Consider the following 23,935-nt stretch of genomic DNA (forward strand, 5'->3'; position numbering starts at 1 on the left):
GAAAAGTTGAGATTTCGAATGTTGTTTTGAATTGAGCTTTTGTTCGATATTATTATAATAAATCTGTTTGGTGGTTAGATTTAGATCGGTGGATATTTTAATAAATTTTTAGACAGCGGCTAATTCTAACAAGAATAATTTTATTCTAACTTGAAAACGGATTGCTTTTTCACTAGTGCAGAAAGCAAAATCGGCGAGACATAAAGTGCACCGCCCATTCAAGGTCCGCCGGCCGGGGGCGCGGTGGTGGCGGCGGCGGCGGCGGCGGAGGCTGCTGCAGCGGACGACGCGCGAAAGTGAAAATTCGGCGGCGCACTTTCTCCCCACCCCCGGCGTGGCTGGCGCATCGCCCCGCCCCTCGCCGCCCCCCCCGCGCCCCGCGCACCGCAAGGTCAGCCCCGCGCCGCCCCGCGCGCCGCATGCAGCCAGCAGGAGCGGGCGGGTGGCGGAGACGGTGACGCGCTGCGCTCTTGAAATTTCGCTTTCGTTCACTCGCGTTTATTAGTCGGCCGCGCGCGCTCCGGTAAGCATGTGTCTCGCGTGACGCGCTGCGACTCTCCGACGCTCCATTTCATTTCGCTAGAGATGGCGCCACGCCGGCAAGGCTCCGGTGGCGAGCGTGAGGCCGATGAAGTCCGCGGCTGCTGCGTCCCCGGCGAGTGCCTGCGCCCCCGCGAGTCCGTGCGAGTCGAGGATGCCGTGCGCCTCATCTGCAACAACGAGGCGTGCACCGCCGGCCGCTACATGCACCGCGACTGCTTCGAGCAGTGGGAGGCCAGCGTGTTGGCTTATCTCAAATCATGCGGCCGCGCGCGCTCCTGGTCAGAGAGACAGAGGCTCCAGAATTTATGGACAAAGAAGGGTTACGATTTGGCATTCAAGGCGTGCGGCTGCCGGTGCGGGCGCGGGCACTTGAAGAAAGACCTGGACTGGCTGCCGCCGGGGGCCGCGGCGCGGGCCGAGGAGGAGAAGAAGCGGCGCCGGCGGACGCGCTCGGGGCGCGGCGCGGCCGTGGGCGACGGGCGCTCGCGGGCCTTCAGCCTGTCCAGCTCGGGCTCCTGCTCGCCGCCCTCGGCGCCCTCGGAGCCCTCCACCAGCCCCACGCACGCCTCCACGCCCGCCAAGCGCAGCTCCAAGACCGAGATCGTGTCCGACCGAGTCAGGTGAGTCCAGCATCTTTGTCGGCTTTTATTATCTATGAATAATTAAACAGCGGACGCAGTAAATATCACCCCGGTGTCAATAACGAAGCCGGCTTATATTTATTATTATTACGAGCATGCGGCATTTTCTCGTGGCTTGTTTATGTCGGTTGGCTGGCTGCAGCGGCAACTGGTTCTGGGCGCGCCGGCCGGCGAGTTTCGTAACCGGCCCTTCGCTGCACTCACTGTGCGCACTCAGCTTGGATTTAGGTAGCTCCTTACTTTATCTAGCCTAGATTAGTTAGAATACTAATTAAATTACCTACCTACTCACTACTTTTATGTTTAACTACCGTAGTACCTCATGAACTAGATAAGTGGACAAAGTATTGTTGTGAACATTAGCAATGTGGTGGACAGATCACCCATGCCGATGCCTCGTAACTTTGTACTTACTTGGAGTACTTACTAGGGCATGCAATACCGGAATCATTTTCAATACCGGTATTGAGATCCGGTTTTACAACTCAATACCGGGATCCCGGTAATAATACCGGTATTAGATTTTCTTGTAATAAATGGCATATATTGGGTTTAAAGTCGTAAATGTCAAAATAGAACAAGAAAAAGCAATCAAGTTCTGTATTTTGTGAAAGATTCGACGATAATTACGTACCTATATTAGACTTAAAGTTTTATAATATTATTTTTACATCCGGTGTCCGTTTACACATGGACAACAGTGGATATCCAATGGCTGAAAACTGCATTTAACGTTGGAAACAAGTGTGATTTCATAGTATAGGTACAGGAACACAAGGCTAACTATATCTTCATAGCCTAAAAAAGTCCGATTCCGGTATTACTTCAATACCGGTATTAACTTTCAAAACCGGTATTGAAAAAATGAGAATTTTGTCCGGGATCCCGGTATTACGTGATACCGGTATTGCGGTATTGCATGCCCTAGTACTTACCCACCAGTCCACCATCTATGTAGGTAAAGAATAGAAAATGCAAATGACCAACTAATACCTACAATAATTGTGAAAACCGGTTATGCTAATAATCCTAGAAGGGTTAATTAAATGGTTTATTTTTAATGACATTATCAATCATCTATCTGTGGATTTAAAAAAAAACAATATTATTGGAAAATGTCACGATATGCTGCTGTTTACAACTGCAATTTAAATTTATAGTCCAAGTTATAAGCAGAGTTACCTACCTACCTACTATAAATAGAGTAAAATATATATCGTTCGTCATCATTATTGTTTCTCTGCGCGTAGGCCGAATATTTACAAAACTCTCATTTTAATGTAGGTATTTTTAACTTTGTTATTAATCTATCTACCTACCTAGGTATATATTTTATTTATAAATTACTTAACCGTTTAGTTAAAGGTAAAAAAACAACACCATGGTAGGGTAAAACTGCCAGTTATTGGCCAACTAAGCGGATTGGCCACTTCAAAGCTGAATTATTTCATACAGATTAAACCAAAATTGACAGATGGTGTATGAGTGTAATCTAGAAAAGCTACTTTTGCCTCGCAGTAAATCAATAATTTATTTAGAAAACTATAACCAATAAAAAAATATATGTTATTGCAAACCTGTGTAAAATTGCAGTTATTGGCCAAAAAAATCACTTACTGGCCATGCATAGGCTGGTTATTGGCCACAGGAAATAATTTTATAAAAAAGCTTTAAATCTCTAAAAAATAGAAATTAATGTTGTCTCCTTTATTAAAATCAGTTGCAGAATAATATTAACCACGGCTAAACTTCAAAAACAAAAAAAAAAACAACTTTCTAAGAATAAAATATAACATTTACAATTACATGTTTTTTGTATACATAATTATATAATTACTTAATAAACACCGTTCCTGCGTACTTTACATACAACCAATCAAGCAAAGCAAGATCTACCGACGCTGTACGTGCGTATTTTATTCATCGTCATAGAATCATTATCAGCCAATACTCATCCACTGCTGGACATAGGCCTCTCCCAAACATAACACTCGGTCCTCGTCCTCGGCCTTCCTCATCCAGCCACTACCAGCTACCCGCCTAAGATCGTCGGTCCAGCGGGCAGGAGGGCGTCCAACGTTGCTTTTGCCTGTTCGTGGTCTCTATACGAGAGCTCGTCTAACCCAACGGTTATCGGTTCATCGGCAGAATCGGGAGATATGACTGCCATTTTATCTAAGCACATTTTGACAGCTATATGTCGGTAACCTTAGTTCTTTGACAGATAACCCTATTTCTGATACGATCTATCAGAGCAACCCCAAGCATATAGCTCTCTCCATAGCATGTGCACTTTAAATCGGTGCACCAGTCTGCACCATACGTCATCACTGTGCAGGATGCAGTGGTTGACTAGACTTTTGTCTTCAGGCTTTGAGGAATGCCTAGTATGCCTAGAGGTTGGGAAGCAGCATTTAGGCCACTTAGCATCCAGCTGAGTTCCGGCAGACATTCTGCCATATTGACGATGTCGTCTGCGCAGCGGAGGTGTGACATGTGTCCGTTCCAGTCCAACGTCTTAAAGACATCTTCTAATGCATCGGTCTTCAGTTTCTGAGATATCACATCTCCCTGTCTCACTCCTCGTTGCCTTTGGATAGGTCTTTTCTTGTGGTCCTGTACTTGGACAGTCATAGTAGCAGCATTGTATAGACACCTCAACACCCCGATATAGCGACAGTCGATTTAGCATCTCTCCAAGGAGTCCAAAACTGCCCGTCTCGATGGAGACGAAGGGTTTCTCATAGTCCTCAAAGGCTAGACACAGAGGCTGATTATACTCTTCGGTCTTCTGTATAATCTGCCTTACTGTGTAGATCTATTGTACTAAAGTCTTTTCGAAACCCAGCTTGCTAGGGGGCTGAAACTCGTCGAGGTTTTGGGCAAGACCGTTCGTCGATCGATATCCTTCAATAAAATATTGTTGAATTTATGAAAACTATTTTCTATTGTCTTATGTCTTGTCTTTTATGAATTTGAACGCTTTATTTAAGTCATCTGAAGAATTCTGTCTTCATTTAGGTGGCATCCCGTTGCTGATGGTTTGCGCACTGTAACAAAATACATCGGTCGGATATTGGCCACTTCACCACTAAATACTGGCCACCTATGCCAGTAACTGAATTTAATTGATAAAAGTGCGTGATATTTTGCCACACGATACTACAACTTATAAATATTGTGAAAACAGACGATTTTCATCTAAATAGAGTACTTGCATTTTTATTTAGTTATTGGCATAGGCGGCCAGTAACAGAAAATTTGCAATATATTGATTCAATTATTGGCCACCTCCAAAAACTCACCTTCCCAAAGGTAATTGCATGAAACTATAATATATTAATAAAACTTACCATTAACACCATACAAATATGCTAAAGAAATCACTTAAATTGCGTTCAATCACCAATAATGTCAATTTTGAAAAAATGTGTTTCGTTAAGAAATACGTTACTCTGAAGCGTACACGCGGAAGTCTGACCGCCAACTGTCAGAAAAAGACGGCCTAGTATGGCGCTTTTTTTCATAGTGGCAAAAAATTGTACTAAAATCAAAGTCAGTTAGATAACAAAGTTCTATTAAAAAACACAGATGGCAGGTGATGCCTCATTCCTTATTTTATGATTTTTAAGTTTATGGTGGCCAGTAACTAACGATGGCTAATAACTGGCAGTTTTACCCTATGTAACAGACCTATGCTAGGCAGCAGTGGGCTTCTTATCTGAAAATCTTTATTACTTCCGGTTACAAGGTTTTTGTTTTGATCGTAAATTTTTAAGCCCTTGGCTATTGTTTGCAACTAATTGAGATAACAATAGTTTGTTAGTATCTGCAATGAAAAGTAAAGTGAGCTATTGTGTTCACCTGTTAGTGCGACATCTCATTGTGTTTACAAAATTACATTTAAAAAACACACTTGTGATCCTCTGAGTTTTTGAAGCTCTAAAACGAGTTGTCAGATAATACTTAATTAAACACATGTGTATCTCTGTGTTGTTATTATTGGATCTATCTGTATGTCTCCGTGGAAAAATATATAAATTAATAGTTTTTTGCGTAAAACAAAACTACTTATTAAAAATTCACAAAGAAACCCAACGGATATCCATGCCGATATTGCCGATTAGCCGTTGACCGATCAGACGACGCTATCAGCAGGCCCTAAAAATGCAATTCCGCCCTCACCCGGTCCGCTCCATCACCACATTACATGCATTACCTACGCTTCACATCTGGTTTCCGTTTCCAATTGTGGCCAGCGCGAAAGTGCGTTTTCCCGAAATTGACACAGCTGCCCTATCTAACAGGGTTGCCCATTACATAAAAATTTATCTTGATCTCTAAGGAATTTTATAATTCTAGTTGGTTTGGTTACAGACAAAAGTAGGTAGTTAAGTATATTTATTAGGTTTCATCAAAAATATTAAGAAAGCATAGTAAATATTTAATTAAATAATTAATTACGAATAAATATTTATTTAAATATTAATTACTTACGAAAATCTAAATTCTCAAAAAGTCCGGATTGTCAAAAACTTTCTGGACCAGACTCTCTTCCGAATTTATTTACGAGTACAATAAATAGGCAACCCTACACCCAACAATTGCTGTGGTTTCCTCCACAAAAAACTTGTTGGTCGCTCCGTACAATTTTCTGTCTGAGTGCGTTTTGTGTTTCCCTTTTTTTGACAATCCTCTTTTTACGATATAAAATTGCATACAGGAAGCCCCGATGCCTGAGTACATTGCGCATCCAGAGTGTTATGTATATTTTTAATTAAAGGATACAAGGACATTTTTGGAAATCTATTAATATTTTACTTTTGTAGTAAGTAATTAAGCCGATTTTTAAAAGTTCAGTCTTTAAAACTGCAGTTTTTTTATTTTAATAATCATAATACCTATTATTATAATTTTCTCAGCAATCAATGTTTTTTTAAAATATTTATTATATTCTTAATACAAGAGTGCCAAGACGTAACAAAATGCATTCTCATACAAAACAAAATAACCGATATTTATAAATGAATAAAATTAAAACTCAAAAATAAAAGTTCTCTTAGTGTAAATTATTCAACAATTCAGACGGCGTGTACTTGATTAGATGTTAATATAAATTTTAACATTTTAATGTTAATAAAGCGCGATAAATGACGTAAATACAGGTAACAACTTTTTGATAAATAAATAGACATCTACGATATAATGAAACAGACCCTTATAAATATCTATGTATATCGAGCATGTTTTTATTCTCACGACTCTTAAAAAAAAAAAATTCTTAGATATATTTCTTTTATTCGAACATAGATTTGTGATCTTGAAAAGTCGTGACTCACACGCATAGTAAATGGTAATTATGGGTACTGTAGCAAAAAAGTAATTTTCGTTAGGTTTGAATCATACAATTACCTAGTTTTAATAGGCTATTATTATATATTTTTCAATATTTAGTCAGCAATACTTAAAAAAACTTAAGAAATATAAGTGTTATTAATTATACACTGGTAGAGTCGAGGCGATATTATCAAAACTGAACCGTATATTGAAAATATAATAACATCATCAAGACATGTTTTAAAAAATATCTGACGATTTGTTCTTATCTCACCAAACTGGTTTTTGCTCGATTAAAATGTAGGTGTGTCTTTTTTTCTAAACGGGTTGTTGCTTGATTTATACGTCACAATATTTCAATGTAGTAATTATTTCATTTATTTTGTTATCATTATGTCAGCGGCCAGTTAACTTGCAAAAACGATCTGCACATGGTTACAAAAAAAATGCTTTTTTGTAGTAAGAAGTACATTTGATAAAAAAAACAAAAAAAACCTTTGGTAATATCAGTAAGTAGTTATCATGTGTAATTTACCCGTCTCCTGCTCCATTTATGAAGTGTTAGTAGTTTTACTGACAATTACAATCATTCATTCAAGTCCAGACAGTAATTACGGCTCATCAGATCGATATGGGGCCAAAAGACTAAGGGGCGACCAAGACATGAGTCAGACGCGCAACGGCGCGTGAACCAGCACCGACAAAGAATACTAAATAATAAAGCTCTCGGCGATTGAGGCCACATGGGTGATCCACATCTGAAGTTGAAGGAATCGAACTCAATTGAGTCAAATAAAAACGATAATCAAGATACAAAAATATTAAATCCATTCGTCAATATTCGTTGAATGAAATCTGGATATAAATACATATAATCTGCCGACCTTTTCAAAGGTACTCTTCATTGTAAGCCGAGCCGTGTTTGACATGCTGCCCTACTTTCTTGCAGCCGTACAGAGACCGATTGTTTTATGGTATAATCTCTCCAGAGCGACTTCCTTTCCCATGCAGTCGGCAGACCGGGACTTGTTAGTGCAGTTTTTAGGGCGTGATCGCCGCCACAGCGCATGCCTGCAGTCGCTGCCACAATGATGCACGCTGCAGACGAATCCGTAACATTTGTGACACCAATCGAAACCTCCTCACGTACACATTTGTCAAGGCCGACCTCGTAATGGAATCCTGGGCCAAAAAAGAATCGCCTTTGTTCCCAACTGTAACCGTGGAAGGGACAATGTCGGGTTTTTACAAGTGCAAAGAGCTTAAAAATACCCTATGCGTAATTTAACTTGCAAATTCTCGTGATTATGCATCGTGGAGCGGGTGAAGATATATTATGTTTTCATTGTATTCAATATTGGACACGCATATGTGTGATACTGTATATTCTGTACACTCACATGCAGCAGCCAGCGTCTGACGTGAACTTGACTGGAATGATCGATGTGCGGAGTCCTGAAATAAAATGGATTTCACTGGCTGTCGAGCTATACAAAATTCGATCGAACCCTTTTAGGGCTGGCTCAGCTGTTGAAAATTTAAGTGAATGGCTACGATCGGGAGCTCACGCTAGTCTGGTCGCCTAACCGTCAGAAATGCCAAATGTTAATATATTGCTAAGTGTTTTCGTATTGATGATCATAAATAACTCGCATAAGGTCGTCATATTATTAATGATATCGATTACGAAGACAATGCAAGCCACAAAGCACCTTGTGTGCGCTGTAGCAGCCATGGTCAGCGCAGCAACTTCATTACGCAGTCGAGCGGCAGACCGGCGACAATTTCGACCGGACTGCATAATTTACCCATTAATTCTCGAAATGACTCTTGGAAGTTCTGTACTTGCCAGACGGGACTCCATTCCTGTAATATGCACGCGTCAGCTCTGTATGTAATGCACTTGAAAGTTTGAGTTCAGAGAACATCATTGCTGATAGTTTTGTCATAGCACTGAGGGGTTTGTCCAGTCTCTTGCCTACATTCATTTAGATTCTGGATACTGAATCCATTGGTCGTGCGAATCATGCTATTATTCCTCTTTCATTGTTCTCGGACTGTTAATCAGTGAATTCATTCTTCCATTACAAATAAAAGATCGTTGCATGCGAGTGCGACTCCCCTTCCAGTGAACAAGTTCGTGTAGGTTCAGGGACGAAGTTGCAGCTATATTTACGTCATACTACGGCCGCCGCCGCTCGGCGGGCGTTGCAATTAAATTCTGTAAGCGAAGCTTTATGTTCCAGCTATATTTACCCTGCGTGCTGTTGCCATGTTGTCAAAGCGAACCTGTAATGGGTATTGTGATCTCCAAATTCTTAACAGCTTTTATTGTGCGCGGACGAGTATAATATGCAGTTTTGGATTTTTCATGATTACCTAAGCCCTTTATTTCTTTTTCCTTTCTTTCAGTTATTTTCGCTTCATTTTTTTTATTATTCTTATCACTCAGGTCAATTGAACAACGGTAAGCCGACAGTTGGTTGTTCAAATATTCACGTTTCATCATATTCGATGTTGCCTTTCCCTAGATGGTATTTGATGATATTCCCAGCGGGCCGTTCCTAGTTTCTTGCCAAGAATTCTTAACGAGAGGTATCTAAATTGCACGGCATAGGCGAGATAATTGACAGCTCGGCCGCATTGAATGAATTCAGCTGCGAGAATGTCAGCGGCGGGCATCGCGGCGCCGTGTGGCAATCTGCAGCAGTAAGCAAAGTTCAGTAGTTCAATGAGCTCCAACGCCTATCACGTTTATTGTCTCTCGAGAAAAGGTCAGCCGATAGCACACCACCATTATTAGCTACCTCAGGGACACGCCCAAAACATAATCCAGTAGAATAAATTTTAATCCAGTTCGTTTTTGCAGCTGTTAAAATTCCACGTTTAAATGGCTTGCGGAACGCCCAGGGGGCTCGTGTGTTTTGTCAAATATTTCATCAGCATCGCTTGTTTTATTAGTCTGGCTTTTTACTTCGGGGAGATATTTCTTTAACGTTGGAATGGCACCTAAATTTTATTTTAATCTAGACGTGCGAAATTCTTAGTTGGCGGACTCAAGCTCTTGCCGGTATTTATTGCAATTGCGAATAACGTGCAGTGATTTACATTTGCATCTCGCTAGAACAATCCAGTAGTCAACAATGTTTCTGCGGCAAAGGTCTGGCAGTGACGTTTACTACTAAATTTATTACAACTAGTTGTCAACTTGATGCCCTTACATAGTTGTTCTGGCAAGCACAGTGCATTACTATTTTAGCGTCGATCGAATGCACAAACTCTATGAAGTACCTACGTGTATATGAGTAGGATGTAGATTGTAGACTAAATATGTATGTTTCCATAGAGTGGTGAACTGCGTCGTTGTTATCGCCATAGCGTGTAGCTATTTGTAGCTAGTTGCGCGACGAGCACGTTGCGTCGCAGCAGCACTGACCAACCTCAACGTGACTTTGAAAATATTATGTAATCTACTCATGAGTTCTCAAACAATCGCTCGTTTAATAAACGCAAGTGGCAATCTCCTTCTTTCCACTTAGCCTTTTATGTGCCATAAAACTGTGTTTTTTACGTGCACCTTAGGTTGCACTGCACCGCAATGATATTCCATCTAAGTAGGTATATAATATACCTGTGAATTCCACACTAGCAGATTTTTGTAACGTGTACCTATTATATAGTATTGCTGTTTTTTCAGGATCTTATTTCTATACCTAACTATAATTATAATTATAATGATTTCTTATCTCAGCAAGTCAGCATTTTCACGTTTCTTACTACGAGTAATTTATTATGTTAAATCATGGAATAAAACCTTTGAAAAAATGTCATCAATATCATGGCCACGTCACATCATTGTAGTATTTTTGTAGACTTTTGTAAAAGTAAGTAGTTTCGTTTTTATTTCAGATATAATATATCTTTACAAAGCTAAAATCCATTTACTTTAACATAATAATTATCTATACAGTAATTTTAAAGCCGTTCTTTACGGTATTTTTATAGTTTTGTTTTGCTTTTGAGTCGTGGTTATGAAATTGAAACATTGTAACAAATATACAAAGTATAAATAATCATCATTATTATCGCTGTTAGTTTATCGCTTCTCGGTATTTCTTGAGTTAGGTTAGTATTAAATTTCACTTACTGTATTAGTGGAATTAAACATATTGATACAAGATATAACTGTGCTATTATTTTTTAATTATTCTTTGAGATTATGAATTATTTTTCGGTTCATCTCCTTATAGGCAAAAGATTAATGGTGTACACAATAACATATTATTTTATAGTGTATAGTGTCTAGTCTAGCATAGCTAGAAAGTATTGGAAGTAGTCTAAATAACTTTAATATCTATCGTTTCTTTTATTTATATACGTATATCCAACTTACGTCAAGTTTAGCTGTTTTTATTAAATAAAAATTAGATGAGACATCCGTGTAAAAGTTTATTATTTGTTAGATAGTGTTGCTGCAAGACGACCTAAGGCACTTTAACTATAATTTGAATAATCACCATATTATTTACAATCTGCGATGTCTTTTAATAGAATCATTATTCAATTATGTTCTGACAGACTGTAGAAATAAAATGGGACGTACGTCTGCAATTGTTCGACTCTATTTATAACTGAAACGTGAGTCGTTGTTTAGTATTAGTTAGGTTATTTATTTAATTTTATCATTATAAAGAAAGACGTCAAAAGTCTAAACTAAAATATAATGTTAACGATTTTTTTTTTAAGTCCTAATAATATTAAAGACTAAAGAATCAATTTTACCAAATATTTTAATTTGGTCATCATGACAGCATGGTTTTCATAAGTAATTCTTCAACGATACACTGCTTCAGATTTTACAAATCTATCTACTACCTGCAAAAATGTTTACGGGTAAAACCCAGCTACAATGCTGACTTTTATACAAATTTTCATTGTTATTTTGACAAAAAGTCGCTCTGTTCTGCACACGGTACCCAATGAGACAGTTATTAATATTGGGTCGCTTATTTATACGGAATATTTTTGATAAATATGTCTTAATATTTCACGTAGTTTAATAAATAATACAACATTCAACATAATTTTTTCAGTGTTCACGTACCACGTGTATCGAGTATAGAAGAGAGAATTCATTAGGGACCCAGGTATTTTGACGTCTGAATGCTTCTCTGACTAAACACTTTCCATTTTCACATTACATGGTGGGTACTTATCTACCTAACTACTTACCCCATTAAGTATGAACATAGAAGTTAACCAATTAGAACCGTTCAGGTCTATTCAATTCAAGCCCACATTGATTTACTACCACAGCAGTCTTTAGTATGATTTTATGTAAGTACTTACCCGAAACGTTGGACGTTCAATATTAACAAGTTGAGAAAAACGATTGGAAAAATAACGTTATTTAATGTTAATAAAATGTAACGTCATAAGGTTATACGTTATTTATAATACATGTAAGTAACCTTGTTGCACGAAGTGACTGCTGCGTATCGCTACGCTCGCACTAGAAGTGACAAGGGCTAATTTAAATGATACCCTGGGTGTGTCTCAACGGTTGCCTGATTTCGCTTATACTTGTATTTAGTTTTACATACAATAGTGCGATAGTCATCTGTATCGGATGGCCGCCACGCCCCCGCGTGCTCCGAGTAAATTGCCTAATTATTTTTATTGCCAGTCCGTTTGGGCCCGTCCATCTTTGAAACCATTTTCCAATTAATGCCCCGAAGTGAAATTGTGCAACCGTTTATTGGCTGTTGTCAATTTAGAAAGTTTTTCAACATTGTGTTTTTTAATTAAGAGGTAATCTGCTTCCTAATAGGTACTTCGTGCATTACCTACCTATCAACATTAGCTAAATGTCGAGACTAAAAACTTTATAACAGCATTATTATTACTACTCGCCTGATTCGTAAAATTTATTTCCAAATTTAAAAAGTGAACGACAAAAGCACGCCTATTTGAGCTCGCTATCTTGCGCAATCGAATTTGGCCGAGCCCATTGTTCGCCGAGGCCAAGGCCGTCTTTGTTTACTAAGTTCATTTTACCATGTAGACTCCATGCACAAAAAACCTAACGAATCGTACCGAAACTAAAAAGGCGGGTTATTATGTAATAATACGATTAGACAATATAACGAACGATGTTTTTTAAAGCGCGGAAATGGCCGTCGTTATTTTGCCGCTTGCGAATTTGTTTCAGAAACTTCAAGGTCTGTTTTTACTACGTAGTATTTTTTACGGCAGACTATATAGTATTTGCTTACAATAATAGCTAAACATCACTGTAGGTAGGTAGGTACCTACTTACGTTAGTGTTTCGTTCATAGGTAGATTAGTTAGGTACGCTTGATTCATCAAATCATCATCCAATACATTAGTTATTATTATTATACAATACATACCTAATTACATACATACATTACATATTATTATAAACTAGTACGTAATTGACTGTGTTATATTTTTCTATCTTGCATCCCATAAATGTGCCACCATGCCACCAACAATGCTTTATTATGATTACATAGGTACTTATTTATCGCCTTGTTTACCTGCTTGGCTGTTTGCGCCGGAGTTCCGCTGCTAAGAATTTAAAAAAAAGTATAGTAGGTAGGTAGGTATAGTAACAAACTTTATAGCGTGATTCGGTCTGGCTGTCTGACTCACTTTTGCACTTAGCTTGTTTTTTTAGCTTTATTATGTTGGATTGTTTTTCTTGCTCTACGCCATTCTGTTGTCAAGGCACCTACCCACATGATTTTGTCTATACGAATATACCTAGGTGAGTTAATTATGTACGCATAGGCCATATCGCTTTCCTGGCACGTTTCTGTATTTATATGGCGCCTCAAAGGCACCTTGAGGCGTTTGTTTTGTACATTTTGTTCTGCAAGCTATAATATTAATAATTTAGTTTTAAATTTTATCAAATGTATTGCATTATGTCGTTTTGATAACGTTTTAATTCAGGTAGAATATGTGATTATCTTTGGCTTCTGCCTGCACCGTACTTTAGCATTATTGTTCCTTACATGATCATTATTTATTTTCAAATCAGTATCAATTCGAGAGCCTTTACGCCCTATAACAAGAATAACAACTATGTTTTAAGTTTCCCTTGACCGAAACATTAAAATTTCTAATCGAATTAGATTTGCAAAACATCTGTGCCATGCCAGCCCTTCCATAGTAAGCAGCATGTTTCTAAAATAACCTCGTAATGAGTAGAAATCTGGCTCAGTTCGCTCAAGTTCGTGATGATAGCTGATCCCTAGCGTGGGCTGAACTTAGCCCATGAATGAGAAAGTCGCCAACCGGTCCCGACCGCTCTGCACCCAGCGTACGAACTAGACAACTTTCGACTCACAATAGTTCACGTTTTGTAGATAGAGTTGCTGTTTAACTGGATCTTAGCTCTTCAGACGGCTGGATTCCTGGTACTCACGCACCGGTGGCTCGGCAAGTCTACTGTGTTTTATTAGATCTAACATTCTAGATTATAGGTATATTTTTTCTTTTTATTCCATCTCAAATTCATCTATCAAAATCATTTTTTTACACCAATAGGTAGAATGATATATTATCCTCGCGCACAATATGGTACTTTTTATCCCAAAAATCCCACGGGAAACACTTTCATTATTTCTCGTAAGCAACATTTTAATCTAGACACAGACTTGTTTATTATTTTATGATTATTATTTGCGTCATAGTCATAATTATAATAAAAACATGCGATAGTCGGAGTGGATTTACACTTAATGGGGATGCATAATTTTGATAACGCCTTGCACCTGTATAGAAAGACGATTAGTTTGTTTTTTTTATTATACTGGTATTTTATGTCACTTGTTATTTATCAAAAGTACTAAAGTAGGTACCTATTTCAATAGCACGAACTGGTTTCCTCCTTACTAACTATAAACGAGCACATTTTATACTTTAAATCGTCTTTTGTTTTTTTAGTTTTGATCCTACAATCTAGCAGCGGAACAGGAGGGTTACTCTTTACTGACGAAAAACAAACGAACGAACGAGATGTCGTGAAATCCGCACGTTTTACAACAACGAGATAGAGTGACGTTCCGAAGCTTATTTTTTCGTCACATAGAGTGACCCCTCAGGATGCCCAACGACGATGTGATCTTCGCTCCGCTTGTGTTCTATTTATAGCTAAAATCTTGTTTAATATGTAAATCTAAATCAGAATTACCCGAGCAATTTGTTGATAAATAACAGATTAATCATAGACAGGGAAAATGCAATGGTACGGGTAAACAGTCACGTAGTACTACCTATCATACTTCATAGTACCTAATGTTATAAAGAGGAATAATCAGTGACACACTAATCATTCATATTTATTTGTGTGACTACTAAGTAGTATTTATTATGTACCGAACCGAATAAACTCAAATACTACTGTACTTAACAGATTTAAAAGACTTTAGATATTTTTTTGGTTTGTAGGTAACATACCTACAGTACATATAAGTTACTTAGTTACCTCAATAGTATACTTACAATAAACATACTGTTACTCATCGTTGGACTTCAAATTTTAAAGTGATTCAAGTTTGAACATGTAAACCAGATCATTGTGTAATATTTTTGGACAAATATGTTATCGCGTTTTTATCGAGTCCGCGTGCATGCGAACTTGACAAATGTTTGTTTTTACCGGCGAGATACGATTATCTAAATCGTCTGCTTTGGCCTTGGCAATGAAAAATAAAGTTTTATCTTGTTTTCGTCTGTCATACATACTTGACTTAACTGGTCTACATGCAGTTTTTTGGCCTTGGTGACTCTGAATTGAATCCACTGACATTCTTATAATTTACGAAATTACTTTGGTGATCAGATCTATGTTGACTGAGAACATTCGTTCAGTAACCAACTTCTTACAGTCTTCGACAAGAGCATTGAGTCAGCAGGTATTCTGTAAATCCCAGTAATGTAATTACAAGTAACCCTTTTCATTAAGGGTAGAAGCTAAGTCGTCTGAGCTATATCCGCTTAAGCCGTGGCAGCGACGCGAACCGCGCCACAAATTGGATTTCGATTTATTCATAGTAAGGTCGGTTCCACACGTTATGAAAGCATATTTCAATAAATTTTGGTCTCCCTTGTTTCAGAGCTGGAGCTGGCGCGAACGGCATCTTCTCCCGGCGACTGGACTTCTCCACTTTCAACCTTCTGCCCAAGCATAAAGTCAACTCTTATCAAATCAAGGTAAGAGTCCACAGGATTTCTATTAGCTTGTTACTCGCAACTCGCAATACTGCTCATATGTCGGCAGACACCCTAAGGAGAACGTTGGAGGCAAATAAATATTTTTGTTGTACAAAATGTTTTCAGAGGTGAAAGTTTGCTTTTGTTCGCGGTGCCATAAAAAACACAGGGTGACACTTTTCGCGATAAAAAGCTGTCAGAGGAGGCGCCGCCGGGTGTCGGGGCCGAGACATTAGTACTTTGTAGATACGAAATACACATTATTTTTATTTAATTTAATCAGCTGTAGACCATGTTTTTACTGTGCCCTACATTAACTGGTCGCCATTAGAAATAAAAAGCAGTTTGACTCTAAAAGAGTAATTTATGCTCTTTTACAGCAATTTATAGTAAGAGTTGTCAAGCTAGCCTTATCTGCTATAAAGTTTAGAGCCGTCGCGGAAAACAGTTGTTTTGCAATTTGCGGAATATTACTTGTATTCATGCAGTTAATATCTAACTCTGTAGGCCTTGAGCCACTTGTGTGTCAACCAACGGTCATTCCCCTGCAAACGAGGAGCCTGCTATTTTTGTAGCATTTGTATTTATTACTTGATACTGCCCAGCACCCTACGTCAGACGTTATTAAGTGCTTGTAATTTAAACTGTCTCGCTGATTGAATAACTGTTTCAGGCCATAAGCATATAAGTACATTTTTATTAGTTTCTCAACACGTCGGACCCGGCAGATATTTTCGTGGGTCAAGTTTTTAAATGAATTGAAACGTATTATATTGGGATTCTCTTGCACATTTGTATTGTAGTGTAAAAGGCTGTTATGGAAATGTGATTTATGTTGCTGAACTACGTACGGCTTTGAAAATCATTATTATCGGGACTAACAAACATTTTTGTTATGGTGCGTTGAACTAAATCCATTCCATTGTTTTGTAGAAGATTGTTCCAGCAGAATTTGCAACGTTAAAATTCATAACATACGATTAAACTATTATTCATTTTTAATATATATAATGTAAGTAATATAATTCAACAATTATTTTGGCATTTTAAATTCTGTTACATACTTCAATGGACTGACTCTAACATAGAAATGAGTGAAATATGCGAACAAAAAACGATACGAAGATTGTGCAATATTTATGAGTCTAACGATTGTAGATCGCGCTACGGCTTATTGTGAATTGGTGGAACGGAACGTTAGAAGTAACATTTCTTCGCCTTATCTATCACATAAATAATGCCGTCCAAATTGTCTTGTAGACTGGCGGTAGACGCGTTTCGCTTGACGTCGCGTGACAACGCTCCGTTACGTTGCGACGATCCACTAGGGGAAACTTCATAATTTTATGTTACCCTGGTATTATTCCGATGTGTTTTAACAACCTTTTACGGTGTAACTTTCGGCTATATTGTGCAATTATAGTGTTGTAAAGTTGATCAAGTTTACGAAGCATTGAATCCGTGATTTATTTTCTAATTCAGTAGTCTCGGGGCTCTCTAATAAATGTAAAGAAACGACAGTAAGTTTAATACCTGATTGACAGGAGCGACAGTCGAGGCACGTTTTCTCGGGGCAGGATCATTAAAGCTGCGACCATTTCTTCTATTTATGGTTGCCCCGCTGTCTGCTGGCATATTGATTGTGCACGCGGGACGACCGGTCCTCGGAGTGCGCCCAATGTGCACACACTGGCTAAATTCAATATAATAAAGAGAAATATCAAAGTCGTTTTACAGAAAAAAACATGCTATGAAAGTAAATACTTATTTGTAATTCATCTGCTCAGATAATTATGTAAATTTATAATTTATACGGCCCAGCCGGTATGACGCACTGCTCGCATCCTGCCTAGCCGAAGATATAAATACTGCTTTATCGCAGTTAGTAATTATTAGCGCACAATCGTCCATACATTATGTATTTATAATTTTATAACAAAATAACATGAATAAATCAGTTTTTATGTCATGTTACTGTGATAAAAACTTTGAATACTTAGTTGCGTTTTGTACAACACATACACAAATAAATAAAAACTGACGAATCTACGCTCACACGAAAACACAAATATCATTCAATTTACCTATTCACACATGCATTTGTGGCAACTGTGGTAAGTATTGATAAAGAGGGGATGAGGCAAGCTTGTTTGCTTGAAACCCGACGCTGTGGCCACTCGTGCAGTGCGCTGAAATGGGACACCGTGGCCAAGGTTCCCCATACGAGGATTAGTGACGTGGATTTCTTTTGAATTCTCATGGACATAACTCACCACTTTTAGCCGGCTAAATATGGAGGCGAGACGCGGCCGCGCCGACGCGATGCACATGTTTTCGGCGGCTCCTTTCGGGGCAATATTTTTAAAACAAACGTTTTGGTGGTAAGCATTGCCAGAATAATCAGACCTAAAATGTTTCTGTCTTATATCATACGTGCTGGAACACATCTTGCGGTTACATGTTTCTATCAGTATCTATCGATTTAAGCCAATCATTGCAAAAACAATATCTCTATTCAAATCAAATCAAATCAAATCAAATCAAACTCTTTATTCGTGTACACAGGTAAATGGAGATCTTATACAATTGGTAGTAGGTACATTCCATGTACTGCTTATTAAGCATACGAACATTTAGTGATATAGCACACTAGTTAATACATGCAAACTAATAGTAACAGGCAAATGTACAAAAGAAGGTATCCAATTAACAATATTATCAATCAATAATTAAATTTAAATTAAATAGGTATTAAATAATAGCTAAGGTGAGTAAATAAATAGATTGTAAGTAATTAGAAAAAGTCAATGTCATAAAGTAAATAATTTGTAACCGAGTAGTCCATTGTCAATCTCATTCGTTACCTATATTGTAGTATCTCCAAAAAATTCTGTTATCGTATAATAGCATTTATCAGTCAATAATTTAAATAATTTTCTTTTAAAAAATTTTAGGTCTAAATCTCTAATACTGTTCGGTATTTTGTTATAGATAAGTGGTGACATGCAGAAAACACTTTTATTCATTAAAGCAGTCTTTGAGCTTTGGATACATATCCTATTCCTATGGATCGAACGGATTCTACTGGAGTGATGTACATCTGCTGCTTTGATGAAGAGATTAGGATTTGTTTTTACAAATAACGCGACTTCGTAGATATAAAGACTTGTAAGAGTTAATATTTCATTTTATTAAAGTACGGCTTACAGCTGTCTATCGTTTTAAGACCACACATTGATCTGATAATTCTTTTTTGCGCTTTAAATATTGTATCTTTTTTAGTGCAGTTGCCCCAAAAAATTATCCCATAACGAAGTGTGGATGCCACATATGCATGATAGGCTATTATAAATAAGTGTATCCATATTAACAATACCTCTCAGTCTGAAAAGCATATATGAGTGTTTACTGAGCTTTCTATTTGGCTTCGTGTAGCCACCGTAGACATGTAACATTACATTTTAATGAGCCGTTTACCAATCATATAAAGCTGTAACTGTTACGGCTCCATTACAGATTTCTCGTAAGCCCTTGTAGGGAATAAATGGGAAAGTTCCCAGTTAATAGATATACGCGTACAATAGAACTGGATCAGAATGATAGATTGCGACAACGGGAAACCCGTTCCTTCAGTCTGTCTGTCCACTCGTCTCGTTTAGACCGATATTTACTAATACATTTTCTGTGATTACTCGCTATGTTATTACAACTCAGATTATTTAGGTTATCCAATGAGTACCATCAAGCATGTGAATGCATTTAATTTCCTTGCTATAAAAATACTAGATTTCTGAGCACCAATTTGAGTATGCTGAGCATTCAGCTACATTCGGATTGATTTCGTCTTTCAACATTGCGTTTCGTCGCGATGTGATTCGCTGTAAATGGTGAAACCGGCGTGCGACCCGCCATCCAGACACTCGCAACTAGTATGTTTCGTTTGCCTCCGATTTATTGATGAATTTTTTGTCAATTTATCGCAAGTCTCCAACAGCGAGAGGCCTGCCATATAAGCGTATGACAACCACAGACCGGTTTTTGTTAACATCGTAAACGTTGAATGCAATCTTGATAAACATGCCGTGCGTACCGTGAGGTGCTTATTTGCCGGCTATGAAATAGCATGCCCTAACTTTGGTGTGATGTTGTAATTGACTGTTTATACGTTGAAAGCTACATAAATTTTCATTATGAAACTTGACTAAGTACCGTAGTGCCCACCTCCTATGGACACGATAAAAATTAAGCGGGTTTATTCAATAGTGCGTTTTTTTTTAAGACATCGACTGACTCGGCTACCAGGGTCGCATCGGTTGGATGTCGGTGCATAATAAGCATTTTTACCGCCCACTCTCGCAGGTTCGCCCACGCCGCCGTCATCGTGGCGTGTCGTCGAACATAATCATCGGAGAAGCAGAACTAAACATTACCTTAATTGACCTATTCATTCGCATATTATCTTGGTAGCTGCCAGTACTCTTGTCAATTGTATTTGTCAAATTATTTCGTAATCGTTTAGTGGAAGCCTTAATAATCTTACCATTTTATCTACCTACGACCTACTCACTACCTTGAACATTAAAAAAACCTTAAATTTCTTTAATTATAGTATCTATTTTGAATAAATACAATACTGATTAGTTGACAACCGGTAAGGCACCGGATTCCCTAACAATTTCAGATAAAAACAAACATTACGCGTACATTATGTTCCTACCTATTATAATCAAAGTAGGCCGGTCGTTGACTCTCATTCTATTATTATTGTCACGATAAGTAAAGGGAAAAGAGTTTAGATAACCGCTTAACAGGTGTTTCTAGTAAATCCTTCTGTTATTATGTACTTACTTCAGCAGTGGTCGTATGTTTGTCGATAAAACCAAGAGGCAGTTATTTTGCCATCTACTGGAATCTTGTTATGCAGATTTTGAGGTTAGCTGCGAATATAACTGGCAATTGTAGCAAACAATAAGTTATGGAGATCACGGTACCTATTGTGGTTTCTTGTTTACCATTTGCCAAGCCTATTGGATCTACCTATCTACTTTATCTTGAGGTTACTAGTCCTACACTAATAATATTTCGAACGTTTGTTTAGTTACTACCTATACTATAACTACTAATTACAAATGCCAATTGCATTATGATTATAGTACCTAAATCGTTATGAATACTTACTATTATTTATATTATTTTTGTTTCTGTGCCTTATGTAACCAGGCACTCATACATCAGAGGTGGTTAGAGCGTTCGTGTTGCGTGGTTAACCCTGAAGGCGGCCGTGTGGGGTCGACGCTCTCCGTCGACCTAGTTAGCGATCGTCGCCGGCGCTGCAGTCGGCACCGAACGTTGGCAAATCTCCGTGCGATCGAACTAAATAGCAAAACAACTGCATCTATGCGGCCGGCTATTTGACCAGGCGCGCAGAAATAGACTTTGACAGGAGTCAAGAGAAAATACTCGCATAAAATTGTGGCTAGTAAATAAAACGCCTTTGCGTTCCTGGTGTCCTCATATTTACAACGGTGCCAAATTGTTCAAGCAAAAAGCAGATATTGTTTGTAACTTTAACCAGAGTTTTTCAGTTTCAGCGTCCTGTTACCTTGCATACTTATGGATAATATTATTATGAATATTTTAACTATCGAAGTCGGTTGACGACTAAATAAACCTTTTAAGCAATCCTTAAGCGGCACATTGCAATTCGTGTTAAAAATAAACCCATTTTGTATCAAACATTAACATAACTCAAGAATAATCGCCCGACGAGTAGGTAGGTACTTAGGTACATGTTGGTTTCCTATTTAAGATTAAATTATGATAATACTGCACTTAATATTCAGTTCAGAAGGATAGAATTCACATAATCTGGCTCGTACCTAATTGCGAGGTGTTTAGGTAAGACTGTAATTATTATTACTTGCGACATGCGCAGTAACTTAACGTAATTATTGATAATTGATTCATCTATTAGAAAAGTTACACTTACATCGTGGTAAATAATAGTGTTTACTTAGAGGCAGAGACATAAATATTGGAGTGAGTGACGCTAATAAATACCTTGCTAATCAAGTTATGCTACAATGAGAGTATTGAAAACTTATAAGAATTTTTGATAAGGTAATCGATTATTAAATATTTTTCCACGCTTTTTAATAACAGCATGGCAATGTGCGCGACCTATCCACACACTAAACATGTTGTTCCACCGCTGTGGATGTCGCCAACAATATAATGAATTCTTGGCCGCCTCAAGTCACCGCATCGTCATACAATTTCATTGTTATCAGCATAAGGAAAACGATCTTATAATACCGATTATACCTGGTTGTTATTGTCCACCCTATTACTGGCAGGTGTTTTTAAATGTGACCATTTTAATATTATGTTATTGCGATCAGAGTAACTATTTATATTTGTATTTGAATTAATTACTTTAATCGCACAGATGATTGTGTTTACAAACAACTACGCTAATGAATGAATTGGATTAACAGCTACCAATAAAATAAAAGATTTCCAGTGAAGTTAAATTTCGAACGTTAGAATACAAAATTGCAAAATAAATTGCTACCAGGGATTCATTCTTTGCAGGAGATATTCCCGGCGATGGGCGGGCGGTGTAGTGCGACCATTAGCCGTATTGTTATTGCCAGTATTCCCAGTAATGAAGCGCTCGTTTTCGTCCTTTGATATTACCGTTTCTCCTCCCTTTACTCACTGTAATTGCGCCCGAGCTTGATTTCATTCATTTTTGCCTCATCGATTTTCAGTTTCCACGAGTATAATTAATTCGTCGTTTTTGCCACCGCTCCTTCATTTTATTTCTTTATTTCACCACCAAAGCTGCAAAATCGCATTTTACTTTCGAATTCAATCTTGAATATTTCGCCGAGGTTTACGTTTGGTAGTATGCATGCTGATGAGGTATAAAGCGGGTGCGATATTGGCTTTTGGTGCGACTTAGGGTACCTAGGATAGAGATATTCACTGCAGTTGTTTTTCCAATCTGAGTAGTTGAGATTATACCCGGCGGCATCTGCGGTCGGGTGCCCCGAGATGTCGGTGTAAATGTTCCCTGAAGGGAGATTTACATAGAAACTGAATGAAATATTTGCATCAGCTGACGATTCTCATGTTTTATTGAGAGAGAATGATTCAAGTTAGCATACTTTACTCGAATATTTTTCTGAAAGTAACATACCTTAGTAAGATAAACCTGGAACCGACTTATCGATAATGTACAAAACAAACTTCGTAGCCAATAAATAAGAACAAATAAAGTCGAACGCGAAGGAATCCATTCTGAGTCGGGCGCGCGCCGGCCGCTCCAATCGGTCGTTCCCAGACGAAGTTCAAGACTATTTATATCGCGGCCGCCTCGCCTCGACCGGCTATTGATCGCGACGCACCCTCGCATTACGGTAGGTTAGTAGCTTTCCGGGAGTGCGCCGAAACGAGCCGAAATTTTACATCGCGCCCGCTCGCCGCGTATTGATCGTTCTTGACATTGAACCAGGGAAACAGCTGCGGGGTGCGTGCCCCTGACTCTGGCTCACGCAACAGATCGCGAGCCCCTTCTCCGCCGCCGCCAAGATTCGCAAACCGCGCGCCATTTTCCCGGCAGATTGAATAACTTTCCCGCTAAAATGATTTTTTATTGAATTATTAAAAAATATTCATAGTTCCAGTTAAAAGTTGGATGAGTAGCGTCTAGTAATTATGCACGGGAGTCCTAAGACGAGCTCGGCGGGGTTCTAAAATCTCATTTATATTCAGACCGATGTCGCAGTTTGAATGTTATCTAAAATCCGTGTTTAGGTGACGGGATTTGGTCTAATCTGGAAACTAAACACATTGTCGATCTAGCCTTTGTTCCACGCAATCTGAGATCTACAGCTGCTAGGCGGCTAGAGTCTGTGGGATTGTCCAAAATAATAATAATCATCTCTGCTCCACTCTCGATTCTAACAATTTTCGATACTGATTTCATATATTTTCTGAATATGTATAATATTAAGTATCCCTTTCAAACAGTTGCTAAGTTCCAACATGAGATGTTCAAACTAGCTTACAGTTTACATTGATGAACGATCTTGATAATGAACCTTTAGAATTCCCTTTCATGTACTTTTGCTATCACTGCGTACATAGCTAATGTTTTCATA

The 23,935-nt window shown here is 38.3% G+C and overlaps 1 protein-coding gene across 1 annotated transcript in view; it reads left to right on the forward strand.

Annotated features, from left to right (window-relative positions):
* Positions 1-426: 426 nt before the first annotated feature.
* Positions 427-23,935, forward strand: part of LOC105384194 (headcase protein) — a 39,085-nt gene continuing 15,576 nt past the window's right edge. Inside the window, exons 1-2 of the mRNA XM_038119363.2 lie at positions 427-1,163; positions 15,671-15,767. Coding sequence (XP_037975291.1) covers positions 586-1,163; positions 15,671-15,767 — 675 coding nt within the window. The 5' untranslated portion in view covers positions 427-585. The remainder of the gene's footprint in view (positions 1,164-15,670; positions 15,768-23,935) is intronic.

This window comes from Plutella xylostella, chromosome 12 (assembly GCF_932276165.1).
Source record: "Plutella xylostella chromosome 12, ilPluXylo3.1, whole genome shotgun sequence".
Taxonomy (NCBI): domain Eukaryota; kingdom Metazoa; phylum Arthropoda; class Insecta; order Lepidoptera; family Plutellidae; genus Plutella; species Plutella xylostella.